The sequence below is a fragment of the Xenopus laevis genome, chromosome 3L, assembly GCF_017654675.1.
Source record: "Xenopus laevis strain J_2021 chromosome 3L, Xenopus_laevis_v10.1, whole genome shotgun sequence".
NCBI classification, from domain to species: Eukaryota; Metazoa; Chordata; class Amphibia; order Anura; family Pipidae; genus Xenopus; species Xenopus laevis.
Window position 1 is genome coordinate 107,296,349 of NC_054375.1, and position 17,663 is coordinate 107,314,011.

Consider the following 17,663-nt stretch of genomic DNA (forward strand, 5'->3'; position numbering starts at 1 on the left):
TACATTTCATATTTTTTACCTGTGGCAATTCTTTTATTGCATAGAACGGTCATTTTATGTACTTTGTCTCCAACAGGAAATTGCTCTCGCCATCTCGCCATGCTCCATCACCCTTAGGCAGATCAGTTAGGAAAGGTGCCCAGAGAGACCATAAAGAAGTGAAGGATACAAGGCTATGAAGTGCTGGGAAGGGAGCCAGAAGGTGTTAACTGTAATGGGTTGTGGGAAATGTAATGTAGAAAGTGATTGGTTGTAGGCAGAAGGAAGAGAGTGAAAGAAATAAAAAAAGGAGCAGTTGGTCACCATTTTACCATTGCAGGCTCCATTAGTGGGGGTGATGGTAGCAGGAAGTGTGTTGAATTAATTGTCGCAGTGGTTTAGGTCTGAGACTAGCAGTTGTGGATATCAGCCTCTGTTAAAAGTGACAGGGTTAAAGGAAAGGGGGCTAGACTCAGGGTCTATGTTATTTTAGGGAACAGGGGATCTCCATAAGAGCAATCTTCAGTGGCTAGTGGGGGAAACTCAGTTGGTATAGCCTAAAGTTTATTACGTTTGCAAAATGTATAGTTATATGATGGTTAACTTGTGGTTAATAAAATTGGCGGCTGCCTTTTCAACCCATAAAGTTAGTGTTGGAGTGTTTTTAAATTCAGGGGGTAATGATGGGGGTCCAAGACTTGAGCTTCCCATGTCATGAAATAAAAGTCTAATGTGAATAATATATAGTTAAATCCATGTTTGCAATATTACAGAACTAAATGTGTTCTCCTTGATTGGAGAAACAGAATTTTATGGTGATTACCCATGGGGTCACTTAAATTAACGAGAGGTGAAATATCTGGGATACTTTTAAACTAAATCTTCAAAACTAAGATATGTGTGGCATGAAAAGCATTCTTCAGTAATTAAGCGCATTCTGAATATTGAAGCCGTAAGTACATTCTTGTCGCCATGTAAGCTTAAGAAGTGGGTGAAGATGCTTAACGCCTGCCTATTTCAATTAATAGCTGTCCTAATGTAAGTAACCTGTGTTAAATGTGATGGGAATTAAAGTGCATTATGTTGGCTTAGACTGCTTTGCAGTTGTGGAACATGAAAATACTTTCTTAAGGTTTTCTGTTAAAGTAGTTTGTATAATGTATACTCACAAGATGTGCAGATAGGCGTGCATTCGTTCAGAGGAGACACGGAGGCTTAGTTTTTTCTTCTCTTTGTTTGGGATTATGTTTTTTTTTTGTTCTCTATGTCATATGATGCATGATGGTCAGGTGATGGACATGGGGTCTTTCAGTCAGCTTGGAAAATCTATATGTGACTGTACATTATTTAGTAGTAGGTGTGGATGAGAGTTATTTGTACAAGCTTGGCCAAGAATAAACTAGGAAGATTTAGGACACACCAGACAGACAGATGCTTTACCTAGTGTCCATTCCTTGGGGCTCATTTACTAAGCACTATCCCATAGCATCAAATATTGACCTTATTCTACTTATAGTAGAATAACTACAATAATATATATAATATAATATATATATATATATATATATATATATATATATATATATATATATATAACTGCAATAATATATGACCTATCTTATGTTTTGGGTTGTGTTGAAAAAAAATCTATCCAAAAATGTAGCTGTGAGACTGACGGATAGAAATACATTTATATTTGCTACCAGCTCGGGTCTCTTAAGTAAGTTTCAGCACTAATATTGAAGGTAACTCACAATGGTTTATATTTTCTTACAGCGTACATGTATTGGATTCTTTATCTGGGAAAATATGTCTCGTAGGGTTTTAAGCAAATCATTATTTGGCTACAGTTCAGGAGAAAAATGGAGAGATGTATTACGGGTAGAACAGGATAGGCTGGGGGTGTTTGCTACAATAAATGAACTTAAGTATAGTGATGCATTTGGGTGTCATATAAGGCACATGAAGAGGGCGGTATCTTAAAGCTCAAATATAAGTGGAAACAGTCTACTGCTGGAATAAGAACATTGAAACTTGGCAGGGTCCCTCAATAAATATTACAATTAATAACTTGAGCCTACAATGGCCAATCCACTTTTTACTTACTTTGTCTTGTTACATTATGTTGTAGCTTTTTGTTTATCAATATAGACACTTTGGGATAATTAATATACATACCTTAAAGGGGACCCGTCACCCAAAAAAAAAATATTCAAAATCCTATTTTATCACAGTAGTCAAGCAAAATGAAACTTAATTACACTATATAAATTATTTGAATCTTGTTTCCTTCAGTCTGGGAATTCATAATTATAGGAAGCAGGCAGGAGCCATTTTATGGACACTGTTATTAAGGTAAGTCTTGCATCATCTCAGAATCTTGTTTGTGCACCAGAATGGGGGACCTGATGTCCATTCCAATGCCCTGGGTACACAATTAAATGGTAAAGAGAACGGGGAAATGTTGGGAGAGCAGTGACATCTAGGAAGTGCTGAATGGAAAGTGAAAGTAATTGTCTGCCCCGCCTCTATGCCCAAGGCATAGAGGAGGGGCAGATAGTATTTGATTGACAGCTGAGATGTTTAAATGAGCTTACAACAGCTATGAATGCTTTAATGAAAAATAGAAATTGGATTTCAAAATTTGAAAAGGACTTTTATTATACAGATTTTTGTGTCTGGGTGACAGGTCCACTTTAAGAACCTTCTTTAAACCAAAACGTATTTTTCACCGTGTACATTGTGTGAAAACGCAAAAAGCTAGATTAAAACTACTGAATTGTGGGAGGTACTATGCAATTTTCAGCTCTGTGACCCTGGGACTGATGAAACGGTTTTTGCTGAATTGCAGTTTTAATAGCATAAATATAGGTATGTGGGTCCCTTATCCAGAAACCTGTTATTCAGAGAGCTTCAGAGACCACCTCCCACACACTCCAATTTAATCTTAATTAAAATTATTTTTTATTTTTTTTAAACATGATTTCCTTTTTCTCTCTAATGGTAAAATAGTATTTTGTGCTTGATGGTAACTAAGCTGCATGAATCTATAGCATTCATGAATCTAGCATTCCGGATAATAGATCCTATACTGTATCATAATTTTAGAACTGAAATTGAGGTGTTTTAACACTGGTGCCCTAATGCCAGAAGTGATACACAGAACCACAGGATTAGTAATACAATAGATATAAGATGATTAGATATTAAGTCTATGGTTTCACAAAGAGTGTTTCATAACCATTCCAAAAAAAAAACAAAAAAACAATGCTTTGGCTGCCTTACTCCAAATTCTGCCTTATAAATAAACTTATTATTTTATGTCTTTCTAGTCTATAGGTAATGCTAAAACCACAAGGAATGATAACAGCAGTCGCTTTGGCAAATACATTGAAATTGGCTTTGATAAACGCTACAGGATTCTTGGTGCCCACATGAGAACCTATTTGCTGGAGAAATCTAGAGTGGTGTTTCAGGTATGCACTGAAACTTTATCCATCTTTTCTATAATGCTGTCTATGTTTTCACTGTTTGTTATAGTGTGAAATGTCTATTTGCTGGTTATTATGCAGTATCTGGAACACATAAAGGGATATTTATTGTGCATGGAAATATTTTGTCCTTTTCTCTAAATCTAACATGGCATTGAAAAAAAAAAAAGATTCAGATATTTGCAATGTTTACAGAATTATTTTTGCCTTTTAAAGGAGCGGTTCACCTTTAAGTTAACTTGTAGTATGTCATTGAAATAGATGGGTGGATACCCTTATTTACTTACTTATAATGTTATCCACTTGGTTACTGCAAGGGTCTGACTAACTACAGAATGAATTAATTTAAAAAGGTATTTTAAAGAAGGAGTACCCCGCTTGTAGCCAAAATATCAAAGGTTACTTAAAAGATAGTTTCTAACCACTCAATAATTATTAACAGTGTGATACCTATCAATATCCTAACTTGGTAATAACAATTGTCAAAACTTGGGGTATCAAACTAAAGTGCAGAGCAATTAGTCCAATTAATTAAATTTGATAGCTAGTTAAAAAGATCAACAATTGTTGCTTATTAGAAAGTAATTAATTGTAATAAAAAACATAGGTATGAATTCATTCAAAATGCATCAGTTAGCTTAAATAGTAATCTGAATAAAGTGCAGTGCAAAAAATTCTTTTTCCCGTTTAATTGGGAATCTAATTAATTACATTTTTAAGTATGAATTTCAATTGTGTGACCAATGAAAAGGATAAATTATATAACCAATATGCTCAAATTCATAGAATAGTTGAGTGAAACAGGAAAATATGACTGGTGGAGTTGTCCCAAAAGCTTACTGCCTGATATTTTCTAGACCTGGGACACCACAAAGGTAGGGTAACCGGGACTGTGGTCTTGTATTTTACCATGCCTTAATTTCTTAAGAGGCTAGACTACCCCTAAAAAACCACAAATCCACGGCCCCTTAGAATTGAATGAAATAGTATGGAAAAGGAGAAGAGTTGAATAAATTAGAGCAAAAGGTCACTTAACCTCCACCCACATAAGACCCAGACCGGGCTGTACGTTTTAAAAATATTAGACGATATATCAAGGTTAAAACGTGCGTTTCGCTATTCGCTTTATCAAGACGTAATAGGGCTATGCCAAAGAAGTGCAGTTTAAATTACTTCCGCATACCCTGTCATCAGTTAAGTCTCGTGGTAACTTCTCAATCCCAAGAGCCTCTACATTCATCTTAATTCCACGTTACGTGATTGCATCAGGAAATGCATGAAAACGAATCCTTCCCACAATCAGAGCCAGGCTATCTTTGACCTTTGATATTTTGGCTACAAGTGGGGTACTTTTCTTCTTTAACAAACCTTGTAGTATGTACAATGCCTTGTTCCTATTAACATTGTAGGTGTTTTTCATTACTTCTTTTTTTCAATAGTTTTTGAATTATTTGCCTTTTTTTATTGCCGCTTTATGGGTCAGTAGCCCTAGCATCCAAAAATGATTGAGGCTTTAATTCTATTGTTATTGCTACTTTTTATTACTTCTATGTAGGCCCTCTATTATTTATCTTCCAGTCTCATGTTCAAACGTCCGCCTGGTTTCTCAGCAAAATAAGACCTCAGCAACCAGAAAGCTGCTGAACAAAAAGCTAACCTGAAAAACCATAAAAATGAAGACCAATTGCAAATTGTCTTAGAATATCTATGTCTACATCATGATAAACGTTAATTTAAAGGTGAAATGCCCCTTTAACTGAGTGCAAGAACTGTTCCGATATCCAAAAGTAATGCTGCTCTGTGGAGACAGAAAGGGCAAAGTTTTATTTTGTATTCTGGATATTTTTTAATGTTGTTTAGCACAAAACAATAAGGTTTTGTAATATCTGCAAAATAGTTGCTGCTGGAATTCAATAACTGCTTCCCTGGTGTTCTGTAATGTACTGAGAGCAAGTGCTGACTCGCTGTACTTCCCGCTTGCTGGTGCCTCTGCTGTAACCAACTGAATTAGGCCTGCTCTGTTCAGTGAGAAAGCCTATTTACTCAGAGGGTATCCACATGTAGCAAGCGATTGTTGTAATTCTCTTTTTCATCATTTCCTAGGCTGAAGAAGAGAGGAATTATCACATCTTTTATCAGCTTTGTGCATCTGCTTCTTTACCTGAGTTCAAGATGCTTCGACTGGGTATTTATTGAAACTATTTTAAAACTTTGTACCAAACATGTAAATTCAAAATGTCATTTATCTGGCAACTGTATATACTCATTTCTACAGTATGTGTGTGTTGTCAAAGCCAGTAAGTTTACCAACAATTGTGTCACACTTAGTAATTAGCTGGTGGGTCCCTGGGGCTTTCACGGGTTACAATCCATGACCACACCTGCCAACCCAACTCCTATGACCCACCCAGAGCTTGGCAGAAGCTTGTATTGACCAAAATTGCTCACTATTACATATCGAAGTCGAAGGATTTACCGCAATTCGTTCGATCGAATGATCGAACAAAAAATCGTTCAATCGAATGACTAAATCCTTCGAATCGTTCCATTCGAAGGATTTTAATCCATCGATCGATTTTTCTTCGACCCAAAAAAGATTGCAAAGCCTATGGGGACCTTCCCCATAGGCTAACATTGACTTCGGTAGGTTTTAGGTGGCGAACTAGGGGGTCGAAGTTTTTTTTTAAAGAGACAGTACTTCGACTATCGAATGGTCGAATAGTCGAACGATTTTTAGTTTGAATCGTTCAATTCGAAGTCGTAGTCTAAGGTCAAAGTAGCCCAAAGTAATTGTTACTATATACCATGGGTTAATCTGAAGATTTTATTGTTTCCTCTGGTGTAAAAAATACTCTTTTTCTAACATTGCATTGTGTCCCATAGGCAACGCTTAAATTCATAAGTATTTCTTCTTCATTTTAAACTTGTACATTTCTAAAAAAAAATCTGTGCATGATAAAATCAGTTTGACTTAATCCATAAATTATCATTATGAACTTCATAATATATTCAGCTAGGTGTAAGATGTGAGTAAATGAATTGACTATAATAGCACAAAGCATGTCGCTGTCAGGTCAAATATGCAGTCATTTGATTCACATATGATTTTACTATAACTTGGTCACAAGGGACAATAATGCAGTTATCGAGCCCCTTACTCTCTGATGATTGGCCTGTGCAGAGTTGGAAACTCATTTGTCAATGTTATGCTGTAATTGGAATCACAATGTATTATGTGTTCTTATGTTATTTATATAACATTTAAATCCACTCTAATGGATTAATGTTTGCCAATTCATGTATTCTCACTGTTCCTAGAGCTCATATAGAGCTGCTTTATTTATAAAATGCTGCAAAGCTATACAGAAAGTATCTAATACTCTCTTCAGTCGCTATACTATTAGTTTCCTATTAAATTCAACACACACTCAAATCTTTTTATCAGGAGACAAATAAGCTGCCTGTATGTTTTTGGAGTGGGAAAAGAAACGAAAACATCAACCCATGCAGACACAAGGAGAACATATAAACACCTTGCAGCCCCTGAGGTGCTCTCTGTTTCTGTTCCTACTGAGCTGAAAACAGAGACGCATCTGAATGCCACAAAGAAGTGAAAAAGAAAAGTCTTTGCTGCCTTTAGCATTCATGTGTATTTCTGTATTTCCATATTTCCTAAGGTGTCTTGCACTAGTGATGTATGTGTTGACAAAAAATTGCCCCACACCAGGCCTTAACCCAACCAGAACCCTACATGACCTGACACGGGCACTCTATTTATAGACCTGTCCATCTCTGACATCACAAAAGTGGCAGGTACACATCTATAAATAGAGGCTGCCAGAGGTCGAAGCCATCACAGTATGGTCACAGGCAAGGAGAGTGGAAGAAAAAGCTCGACCTGAAACTGAACCCGTCGGCGAACCTGCAATCTCCGGCACTGTTGCTATCCAGATAATATGAATAAACCCATCTCATGTGCTGTATTTGATGGAGCAATTAGGAAACCTCCATTCCCATATACAATTAGCTCAGATTATTTACAATATTAGACCGTAGTTAAATGTTAAACATATTTAAGCCACCACAATTCCCAGTTCATTAGCTGCTGCCATTAAGCGAGGCAACTTTTTGTATTCTTAAATATAAACTAACATGGTGAGATTCTGTGTCCATTGCTGGGTCCCTGCTGATAACCTATGTCTTCTCTCCTTTCTTTCCAACAGGCACTGCCAATGATTTCCATTACACAAAGCAAGGAGGCAGTCCTGTGATTGATGGAGTTGATGACCAGAAGGAAATGAGAAACACCAGGCAAGCTTGCACCTTACTAGGTAATGTTCACTTATCATTCCACAGAGAGTCTTAGGGGCATTTTTATTATGTTGTGTAAAAAACCAGCAGGATAATACACCACACATCGCCAGGTTTCGCCCATGTAAAAAACCGCATACATTTTTTACACATTTTTCTATAGAGTTGCTTCTGCCGGAAGCAATGTAAAAATAACGGCGACAAATCTGGCGTTCACATTGCTGGACATTACACACACCTTCATAAATTCTCCTTTTTTTTTTCCAACACATTTTTCCAACATTTTTTCTGCAAATTAAGTTTTACACATTGTAATAAATATGCCCCTTAGTGAAGCATGCAGGATTAAAAAGCAAGTAACAGATATAACTCTGCTCAGCTAATGGCAACTGTTTTGGTAGAACTTTCTAATGATGGGCCAAAACAGTTGAGAAGTAGGTTTGCTTACATGGTATTTGAGTTGCAGTACTTACCAATGCTTTGCATTGCTCTTTATCCTAAAAAAACTAGTAATGCACATATAGGATCCGTTATCCAGAAAGCTTCAAATTGCGGGAGGGCCATCTCCCATAAACAGTACTTGGAAGCAGAACAATCCTATTGGGTTTAAATCATGTTTTAATTCATGGTTTTAATGATTTTTTTGTAGACTTAAGGTATGGAGATCCACATTACAGAAAGACACCTTATCCAGAAAACCCCAGATCCCGAGCATCCAGATAACGGGTCCCATACTGAATATTACTAATGCAAGATAACAGTAAATATAATGAAATCATATCAAGGCTGAGAGCAATGTTATATAATGTTAGTAATTCTTGCATAGACAAGTGTATTTCCTTTTACCCGCTGCCATTTCAATTTCTGCTCTTGCTTTTTGGTCGGGATTCTAAATAGATTCTTAAGACTAGAACAGTTTTCTCATAATTCAAAGAGAATGATAATTTACGCTTTATAAGAAATAAAATGTAACTAAATGGTTTCCTGGAAGGTCTGTATCCAGTTAAGTTGCTAGAATCCAAGAGAGTGATGATTGAACAAACAAAGCCATTGCACTTTTAAAATAAATGCTGAGTGTCCAATGTGACTAAACTATTAGAAACTTGAGTGAAGTTATGTGACAAGGGTCTATTGTGTGGAGCTATATTGTAATGACTTAATAAGTAAACCAATTGTTGGTATCTTTTATATGGACTGTACATGCCAGCAGTGTTGCTCATCTCCTTCATAATACAGGTGCAAAAACGTTGCTGTGATTGCTGACACTTTGTTGATTTTTGAAATTGTCATTATTATTCGAACGGTGGCATGAATGTGTTAGAGGGAGTTGCTCTGTTTAGTTCAACAAATAGCATAAACCATCGATTTTTTTTTGTAACTAAAACAGACGCAAGGTATGTTCAGCACAAGCCCTGTTCATTAAACTTTTTTTGAAAAGGGGTATACGGACACTTTAACAGGGGAGCATCCAGCGAGCTAAATACTAAGCTACAAGGCTGTAGAATTCAACAAGACGTATTGCATAAGACTAGGAATGCACCGAATCCACTATTTTGGATTCGGCCGAACCCCCGAATCCTTTGCGAGAGATTTGGCTGAATAACGAAATGAATCCGAACCCTAATTTGCATATGCAAATTAGGGGTGGGAAGGGGAAAACATTTTTTACTTCCTTGTTTTGTGACAAAAAGTCATGCAATTTCCATCCTGCCCCTAATTTGCATATGCAAATTAGGATTCAGTTCGGCCGGGCAGAAGGATTCGGCCGAATCCGAATCCTGTTGAAAAATGCCGAAAAATCCTGGCCGAATCCCAAACCAATTCAGTGCATCTCTACATAAGACACCATAAATGATTTCATGATTTCTATTGGCACAGTTCCCCCAGGGTAGTATGTATCTTTTCTTTGTGATGATATTTTAGATATTCATATTTTAAAACATTCATAATTTAAAACATAGTTTTTTAGTGTCAGTATCCCTTTAAGCAGCTGCTGTTCTTAGGCCAAGCTTGTCCGTTGTTCATTGAAACTGGTATTTAAAGAAAAATGAATACTATCTGTGCTTTACAGTTCTTGTAGCATTACTTATTTTTTCATTATCGTGCAAGTTTTTTATGTAAAGAGTAGTGATGGGCGAATTTATTCGCCCGGCACAAATTCACGCGATTCACCATCGGCGAATAAATTTGCGAAACCAGCGCGAAAAATCGCCAGCAAGAATTCGCTGGCGGCAAAAAAAAATGGACGCTGGCGTCCGTTTTTTTGGAATGCCAGAGCATTTTTGCCAGCGAATTTTCATCATATAAGAACACCGGCGTCAAAAACGAGAAGCCGGCGCCGTCTCGCAAATTTTTCATCGTTTCGCAAATTTCACTGGAAATTCGCATTTTCGCCCCAAATTCGCCCATCGCTAGTAAAGAGTCAATCTTCTACCTGCAGTATTGTATAGGTATGGGATCCGATATCTGGAAACACATTATCCTTAAAGACCCAAATTATCGACCTTATAAGAAGGTCATCTACCATAGACTCCATTTTAATAAATAATTCAAATTTTTAAAAATGATTTTCCTTTTCTCTGTACAGATATGGAACCTGTTATCCAGGACTTTAGGTTTGCCGGCTAAAGGATCTTTCAGTAATTTGGATCTCCATACATTCATTCTACTTAAAATGAATTGAAACGTTAAATAAACCCAATAGTATTGTTTGGCCTCTAATAAGGATTAATTACATCTTGGTTTGGTTCATGTACGAGGTACTTCTTATAATTATTACAGAGAATAAAGGAAATCATTTTTAAAAATTAGATTTATTTGATTATAATGGAGTCTATGGGAGATGGCCTTCCCGTAATTTTGAGCTTTCTAGAAAACAGGTTTTCGAACAACCGGATCCCATACCTGTTATAATAAAACTCTATCTTCAACTTGATCCCAACTAATCTATAATTAATCCTTATGCAAAGTGTTAATTTAATGTTTAAATTTAAATGTTTTGCAGTTTTTATGTTTGACTAACAATGCCTTTTCTTTCCTTAGGAATTGGAGAGTCATATCAAATGGGAATTTTCAGGATTTTAGCTGCTATACTTCACCTGGGGAATGTAGAATTTAAATCTCGGGATTCAGATAGCTGTTTAATCCCAGTAAGTAAGATACACAATGTAGTGTTTTATTTGAACAAAAGAAAATCGTTCTTGCTGTTTGGTTGCTGTGGGTTGGCAAATCGTTACTGTATCCCCTTGTTTAACCAGTTTAGAAGGACACTAAAAATCTGTTAAAATCAAAGTTTGTCTTTTTCTTAATTGCAGCCAAAACACGTACCCCTTACTATATTTTGTGATCTGATGGGTGTGGATTATGAAGAGATGTCTCATTGGCTGTGTCACAGGAAGCTTGTTACTGCTGCTGAGACCTACATCAAGCCCATTTCCAGATTACAAGCCACCAATGCCAGAGATGCCCTGGCTAAACACATCTATGCTTTCTTATTTAACTGGATTGTGTGTCATGTCAACAAAGCTCTTCTTTCCTCAACAAAGCAGAATTCGTTTATTGGAGTCCTGGATATATACGGGTATATACAACTTCTTTTAATGTTCTTTTTGCACAGGCCCTTCCTCATCTGTTCTACCAGTACTGGTCGTTATGTATGTAACTCTGTATGTTCTATGCATGTCATTCATGTGATAAACACATTTATTTTACAGCGCTGCACAATATGTTTGTGCTCTAAAAATACATGTTAATAATAATCTAACATACTAAAAGTTAACCCCTTTAATAATAAATTGACAATAAGACTTTTTATAAGCTCTGTAGAATACATGGGGCTGCAAGAACTTTGTTTACTTATTCCCTATACATTTACTAATAATTCAGTTAGTAAATAGGCTTCTTCATATCTGAAACTAAAGAAAGATAAAAAAGGAAATTTTATTTGGTTGCTTTATAAACTGTAGTTGTACACAGGCATAAATGCATGACAATCAGATCATCCAGCTTAAACCTGTTCATCATTATTTAGGTTTGAAACCTTTGAAATCAACAGCTTTGAACAGTTTTGTATCAACTATGCGAATGAGAAACTCCAGCAACAGTTTAATTTGGTGAGTGTGTGGTGCATTTTGTGCCATCTTTATTTACTGCTTGTACGCATTTACGAATAAGTTGATATATTAAGGTATAAAGACTTCATGTGATTAATATTTGCTAGTTAACGTGGGATTTATTTAAAATGAATATTAGATGAATTGGACTTCTAGTTTCCAGGCACATTATAAATGAGTTAAATGCTGAGTTTACTGAGCAATCAGACATTTGAATATCTAGAGAAGAATGTACTGTCATGCAGTTGGTTTGAAAACTCACCACACTGACATATCCTCATCCAGTCCGATCCATGTAACACAAATTCAATCATTCACTCTAAGGCTGATCCAATATGTTATGAAGCTGTCTTATCCTATTGCTCCCATCTAAAAGAAAAAGGAGACCATGGGGGAGGGGGGAGTTTTTTGATGCTCAAAGCAGACATCAATGCCTTTAGAAGTCACACCTAGATTTCTAAAGTACCATCATGGCAAGAAATAACCAATATTGTTGGAATTGTAAGATTTTTACATACTATTCAAGTAAAACTTGACATTTAAAGCAAAACCGGGACACCAAGATGTAGTCTCAAAAAGCAGAATAATGTTGAGACTCTGGTTGTTTTCTAGAATAATAATAGTAGGGATGCGGTTCGGGATTTGGGCAGGATTCGGATTCAGCCAAATCCTCATGCCTGGCCAACTGAATCCAAACCCTAATTTGCATATGCAAATTAGGGGCAGTAAGGGAAATCACTTAACTTTTTGTCAAAAAACAAGGAATAACAATGTTTTTATACTTTTTCTCTTCCCGTCCCTAATTTTCATATGCAAATTAGGGTTCAGGTTCGGTTCGTATTTGACCGAATCTTTTTTTGAAGGATTCGGGGATTTGGCTGAATCCCAAATAGTAGATTCAATGCATCCCTACTTAATAGGTTTACATGCAGGAAATAAACAGCGTCTTCACCTGATTTTTATTCAGTGTTTTGAATTATTTAGCGGCAATTAACCTTTGCCTAAAGACCGCCGACTATGTATGTTCTCCTTGCATATATAATATACATAATAAAAGAAAAAACTTTTTTCCTTCTTTCCAGCATGTTTTCAAGTTGGAGCAAGAAGAATATATGAAGGAGCAAATTCCATGGACATTAATTGATTTTTATGATAACCAGCCTTGTATCAATCTCATTGAGGCAAAAATGGGTATTCTGGATCTTCTTGATGAAGAATGCAAGGTTGGTGATCCGGGTAGTTCAACTAAATTACATATTTATTGGATTCATTAATGTTTTTTGAGTATGAGGTGGAATTGTAACCAAAACAATAAGTTATTCTTACAGAATTGTTTTAATTTTTTTAGCTATGTATGTGAATGCATGTAAATCATGAAAATAGAGAAAGCTGTAGGAGGAAAACTATTGGTACCCAATTCTTGAGTGCAAAGACCTGCGCCCACACCATGGAGCGTGGTACAAAGTATACAACACATGGCTGCTTGTGCTTGTTTTTCATATTTTAAATCCTACCTCTTAAATCAAAAAAGACACTTAAGTCTTTGCTTGATTTCCTTTTTAACTGTACATGTGAAAGTAGGTGAAATGTTAATTATTTCTTTGAACCCTGCTCAACTATATTTACAACGTGTCTTCTTTTGCAGATGCCCAAAGGCTCAGACAGCACATGGGCACAGAAGTTATACAATACTCATCTTAAGAAATGTGCATTATTTGAAAAGCCGCGTCTGTCTAATGTGGCTTTTATTATTAAACACTTTGCCGACAAGGTAAGTCTTCTGCATGATATAGGTGTCCAGTAAAGTCAAAATAATAGCTGTTTTCCTTTATAGAACATTCTACAAGCAAATAGGTACATTATTTACTAAATACACGTTGAATAAGCTGCTTCCAGGGATAGGGAAGAGTGGAAAGGTTTATTTGGATGGAATTACCACTGTAACTTCCATTTATCATAGATCTAGGTAGGGACAGTCAAGGATCTGAATGCCACTTGCCATAGATTCTACATTTTTGCATTCTTTTCCTTGATATGGGGAAAATGTGCTTCCTAGCAATGGGCATTATTAGCAGTATATGATATTAGACTTTGCAGCTGTGTCCTACCTATATGAAAACCTCGCCCTGTGGCATCTTCAAACCTGCATAATAAAATAAATTTGAACAATGTAGTAGAAGCCTGTGGACCTGTCTTGGCTGGAGGGAAAACTGTCTGCAACATTCTTTCAATAGGCAGAACCAGCAGTGCAAAAGTAACAAAAAAACACTGCTTTCATTTGCAATTGCATTTACAAAAATACTTTCAACCCTAGTTGCCTTTACTTAGATTTTTTTAATTAAGGCAAAGATTCATTTTTAAGTTTATAAGCCCTTTAATTGAATGGAAGGGAAATCACTTCACTTTATATTTCACTTTTTCTTTTCCCTCCCCTAATTTGCATATTAATTTGCATATGCAAATTAGGATTCGGTTCGGTATTCGCCCCGACTCTTTCAGGAAGTATTCAGGGATTTGGCTGAATCCCACATAGTGGATTCGATGCATCTGTAGTTAGAAGTATAAATTGCTAAACAGCTCAGAAGAGCTATCTGGACCATTTTTTGGTGGAGTGGGGTAGAAAGGTCTTGTAATAAAAAAATGGGTTTTTTTGTGTTTTGGTTAGGCAATTTGGCTAATATCACTTCTTGACGTTTCAATTTGGCCCACCGCCAATTTGTTCAGAATACTGTATGGGCTAGTCAGTTTTGTTTTCTATTGATTGTCTAGTTAGTCTTAGGGGCAGATTTATCAAAGGTCAGGTTGTGTTTTCCTGAAAAATTCTAGGGTTTCGAGGGTATTTTTCAGTCAAAAACTCTAATTTTTTCAGGTTTTAAAAAAAAAACAAAAAAAAAACTTTGAGTTTTTCAAGATTTATTATACCTGGAAGCTGGAAATAACTTGAATCCAAAAATACTCTTTAACCATTTGAAGATGTTAATAGCCTTTATGATGTTCTGGGTTTTTTTTAGTGGGTTTCACTCGAAAACTTGATTAATTCGAGTACTCTGTTTTTTTTTTTTTACCCTGAATTCACTGATTCTAGTTTTTCCTCTTCAAGTTTTTTCATAAATCAGAAAACATTTGCGTTGTGAGTTCATTTGAGATATAAAAAACCTCACAAACTCGACCTTTGATAAATACCCCCTTAATGTGGCCATACACTGAACTAATAAAAAACATATTAAACCAACGTCATTGTTGAAATTGTTGTATAATTACAAATATCATCATTTTCGGCCAAATTCCCAGTAAAGAACCTGGAGAGATCAGTAGAATCAAATTGTTATTGCCGGCTATCTATTGCAGTGACTTATGGATGAAGTAAACTGAATAACAATTTCAGGCATTGCTACCAACTCCTCAGTGCCTGTGATACCTCCTTTTTTTTTTTTTTTCTTAGCAGTTCCACTAGGGACCATTAGACTAACAACTTATTATAGGTTTATTTTCCAATGGAGTAATTGATGGAGAGGGCATAAAGGTAATGTCACAGATGAAATGGAATCATTGCAGTAAACTTTTCTTTTCTTTTCAGGTAGAGTATCAGTGTGATGGTTTTCTGGAAAAGAACAAAGATACAGTATTTGAAGAACAAATTAAAGTACTGAAAGCAAGTAAGGTGAGTATTAAGGAATGTTTTCTTGAGGAGTATCTTTGCATTTTATGGGCAAGGCTGACATTCAGTTTTTATATATTCCTTTTGAAATGGCCTCTTTTGTGTATGTTTATTGGTGATGGTAGAAATTGCTTCTGAAGAAGAAAATGTAATTGCATAATATGACTGTATAATTGTAATCCTTATTGTGGACCATTGTGTTTTATCTCCTCCCTTGTTCCATTGGCCCCCAGCATTTCATGGCACAGCATTTCATGAGACAGTGTGACCCATAACATGTCATAACACTGTGGCCCACAAGCATTTCAAGACAGACATGGTGATAACCCCAGCCCTGAGTTAATCAGCCATTCTCTAGATGTCTTGTCTACAGGTGGCTTGTGATGGTGATGTGGCATGTCACAGTCTAATCGCACAAAAATGTGATGAGGGTGGCAGCTGCTGATAGGAGGTATGCCAGTGCCCATGACAGGTCCTAAATGGATCCAATATTGGCTTAAGACCGGACCTGACTGCAAATACCTGGGACCCAACAACTCTCATCTCCCCAGTCTTAAAATATAGTAGAATAGTTGGCTGGATCTGACAGAATTTAGCTTGGATGAAGTCTGACCAGCTTTTTGGAGTGTCACAGTTTGCCAACAACTGCTCTAGATTTGTGTAATGCTGGCTCAGTTTAGTTTTCATCGTTTTACTAACTTTAAAGTTTAATAGCATTTTTTAATTATTGTAGCTGGTATGTCTTATTCTTTTTTTCTCTCTCCCCCATATCCCCTCCAACACATGGTCATCAGAAGGTAAAGACTTTTAAGCAAGCTTCCCTAATAAATGGCTGCTGTCATGTAGCAGTCCCACATTACTTTGCTTCTAATTGCATGGCGTGCAGAGATCGGGAGGGTTGGAGCCATTGCGCAGTGTCCTAGGGATTTTCTATAGAGCATTAGATTAGAGGCCATAAAGCCTGGAGAATAGTTAGCTGGATGTAGCGCAATATATCTAGGTTGGTTGAAGGATGGAAAAGTTTTGGAGTGTCACAGTTTGCCAGTAACGGAGGTAGACTTGTATTATGCTTATGGGTAAAACTATTATGTAATTCTGGCACAGAATAGCTCTCATATTTTTACTAACTTAAACAGTGCTTTTAAGTATTATAGCTGGTATGTCTGATTTTTTTCTTCTTCTCCATATTCCATTCAACTCATGTTCATCAGAAGGTAAAAACTCTAAATCAGCTTCCCTAATAAATGAATGCTTCCCTGTAGCAAGCCCACAATACTTTGCTTCTAACTGCATGGCATGGGGAGGTTTGGAAAAGGTTGGAACCATCAACAGCATGGTACAGGTTACTGGAACAGATCTAATGCTGCAGTGTCCTCAGATTTTCTATAAAGCTTCTATGTTTGTAATATGTCAACAAACCAGGTACTTGGCTGTCTGAAGCCAGTCCTAGGAACTAGAAGTGCTTTATGTTATTTTTACCTTGCACGTCCGAAAGCTCTTTCTTTCCCTGCTTTAATATCTTGTGTGCCAGCAGGGCATGCTGTTTGTATGTTGTTGCTTTTTTATGGTAGTGTGAAAACGAGACCCACTTTGTTGTGTTGCATTGTACAGGAAAATAACATATAACTGATCATACCCCACCTTTTGTCATTTCCATGATTTTGTTAATGTATATAAGTATATTTGTATTTATATAGTGATACTTATGTATGCAGCACTCTACATCAGAGCAGTAAATTCATAGAACAAAAAGGGAGTCATTCAATAATAAATAAACATAAATACAAAGTACAGTTACATTAAAGATTAAGAGCTAATTGTCAAAGAGACGAGGAAGGAGGTCCCTGGTCTGTAGAGCTTATGGTCCAAATCTAGCTAATACACACATGCAAATGCTTGGGTTGCTACGGGCAGTAAACCTACCAACCAAAAAGAGCTAAAAATAGTCAGACAAGAAAAAGACAGACCAAGTTACATCTGTTTAAAGGAGAGCTGTCGCAGGTGCTATTTTATGGACACTGTTACTAAGGCATGTTTTATATCACCACAAAATGTTGTGTATGTTCCAGGATGGGGACCTAATGCCCATGTGCAGTGTCCTACACAGGGGGA

At 36.4% G+C, this 17,663-nt stretch overlaps 1 protein-coding gene across 2 annotated transcripts in view; it reads left to right on the top strand.

Moving 5' to 3' along the window:
* myo5a.L (myosin VA L homeolog) overlaps nucleotides 1-17,663 on the top strand; it is a 101,216-nt gene that overhangs the window by 46,379 nt on the left and 37,174 nt on the right. For both annotated transcript variants that reach the window (XM_041584965.1, NM_001359713.1), the window contains exons 6-14: nucleotides 3,312-3,455; nucleotides 5,574-5,655; nucleotides 7,694-7,801; nucleotides 10,824-10,930; nucleotides 11,096-11,361; nucleotides 11,812-11,893; nucleotides 12,976-13,116; nucleotides 13,539-13,664; nucleotides 15,471-15,554. In XM_041584965.1, the coding sequence (XP_041440899.1) occupies nucleotides 3,312-3,455; nucleotides 5,574-5,655; nucleotides 7,694-7,801; nucleotides 10,824-10,930; nucleotides 11,096-11,361; nucleotides 11,812-11,893; nucleotides 12,976-13,116; nucleotides 13,539-13,664; nucleotides 15,471-15,554 (1,140 nt within the window). The remainder of the gene's footprint in view (nucleotides 1-3,311; nucleotides 3,456-5,573; nucleotides 5,656-7,693; nucleotides 7,802-10,823; nucleotides 10,931-11,095; nucleotides 11,362-11,811; nucleotides 11,894-12,975; nucleotides 13,117-13,538; nucleotides 13,665-15,470; nucleotides 15,555-17,663) is intronic.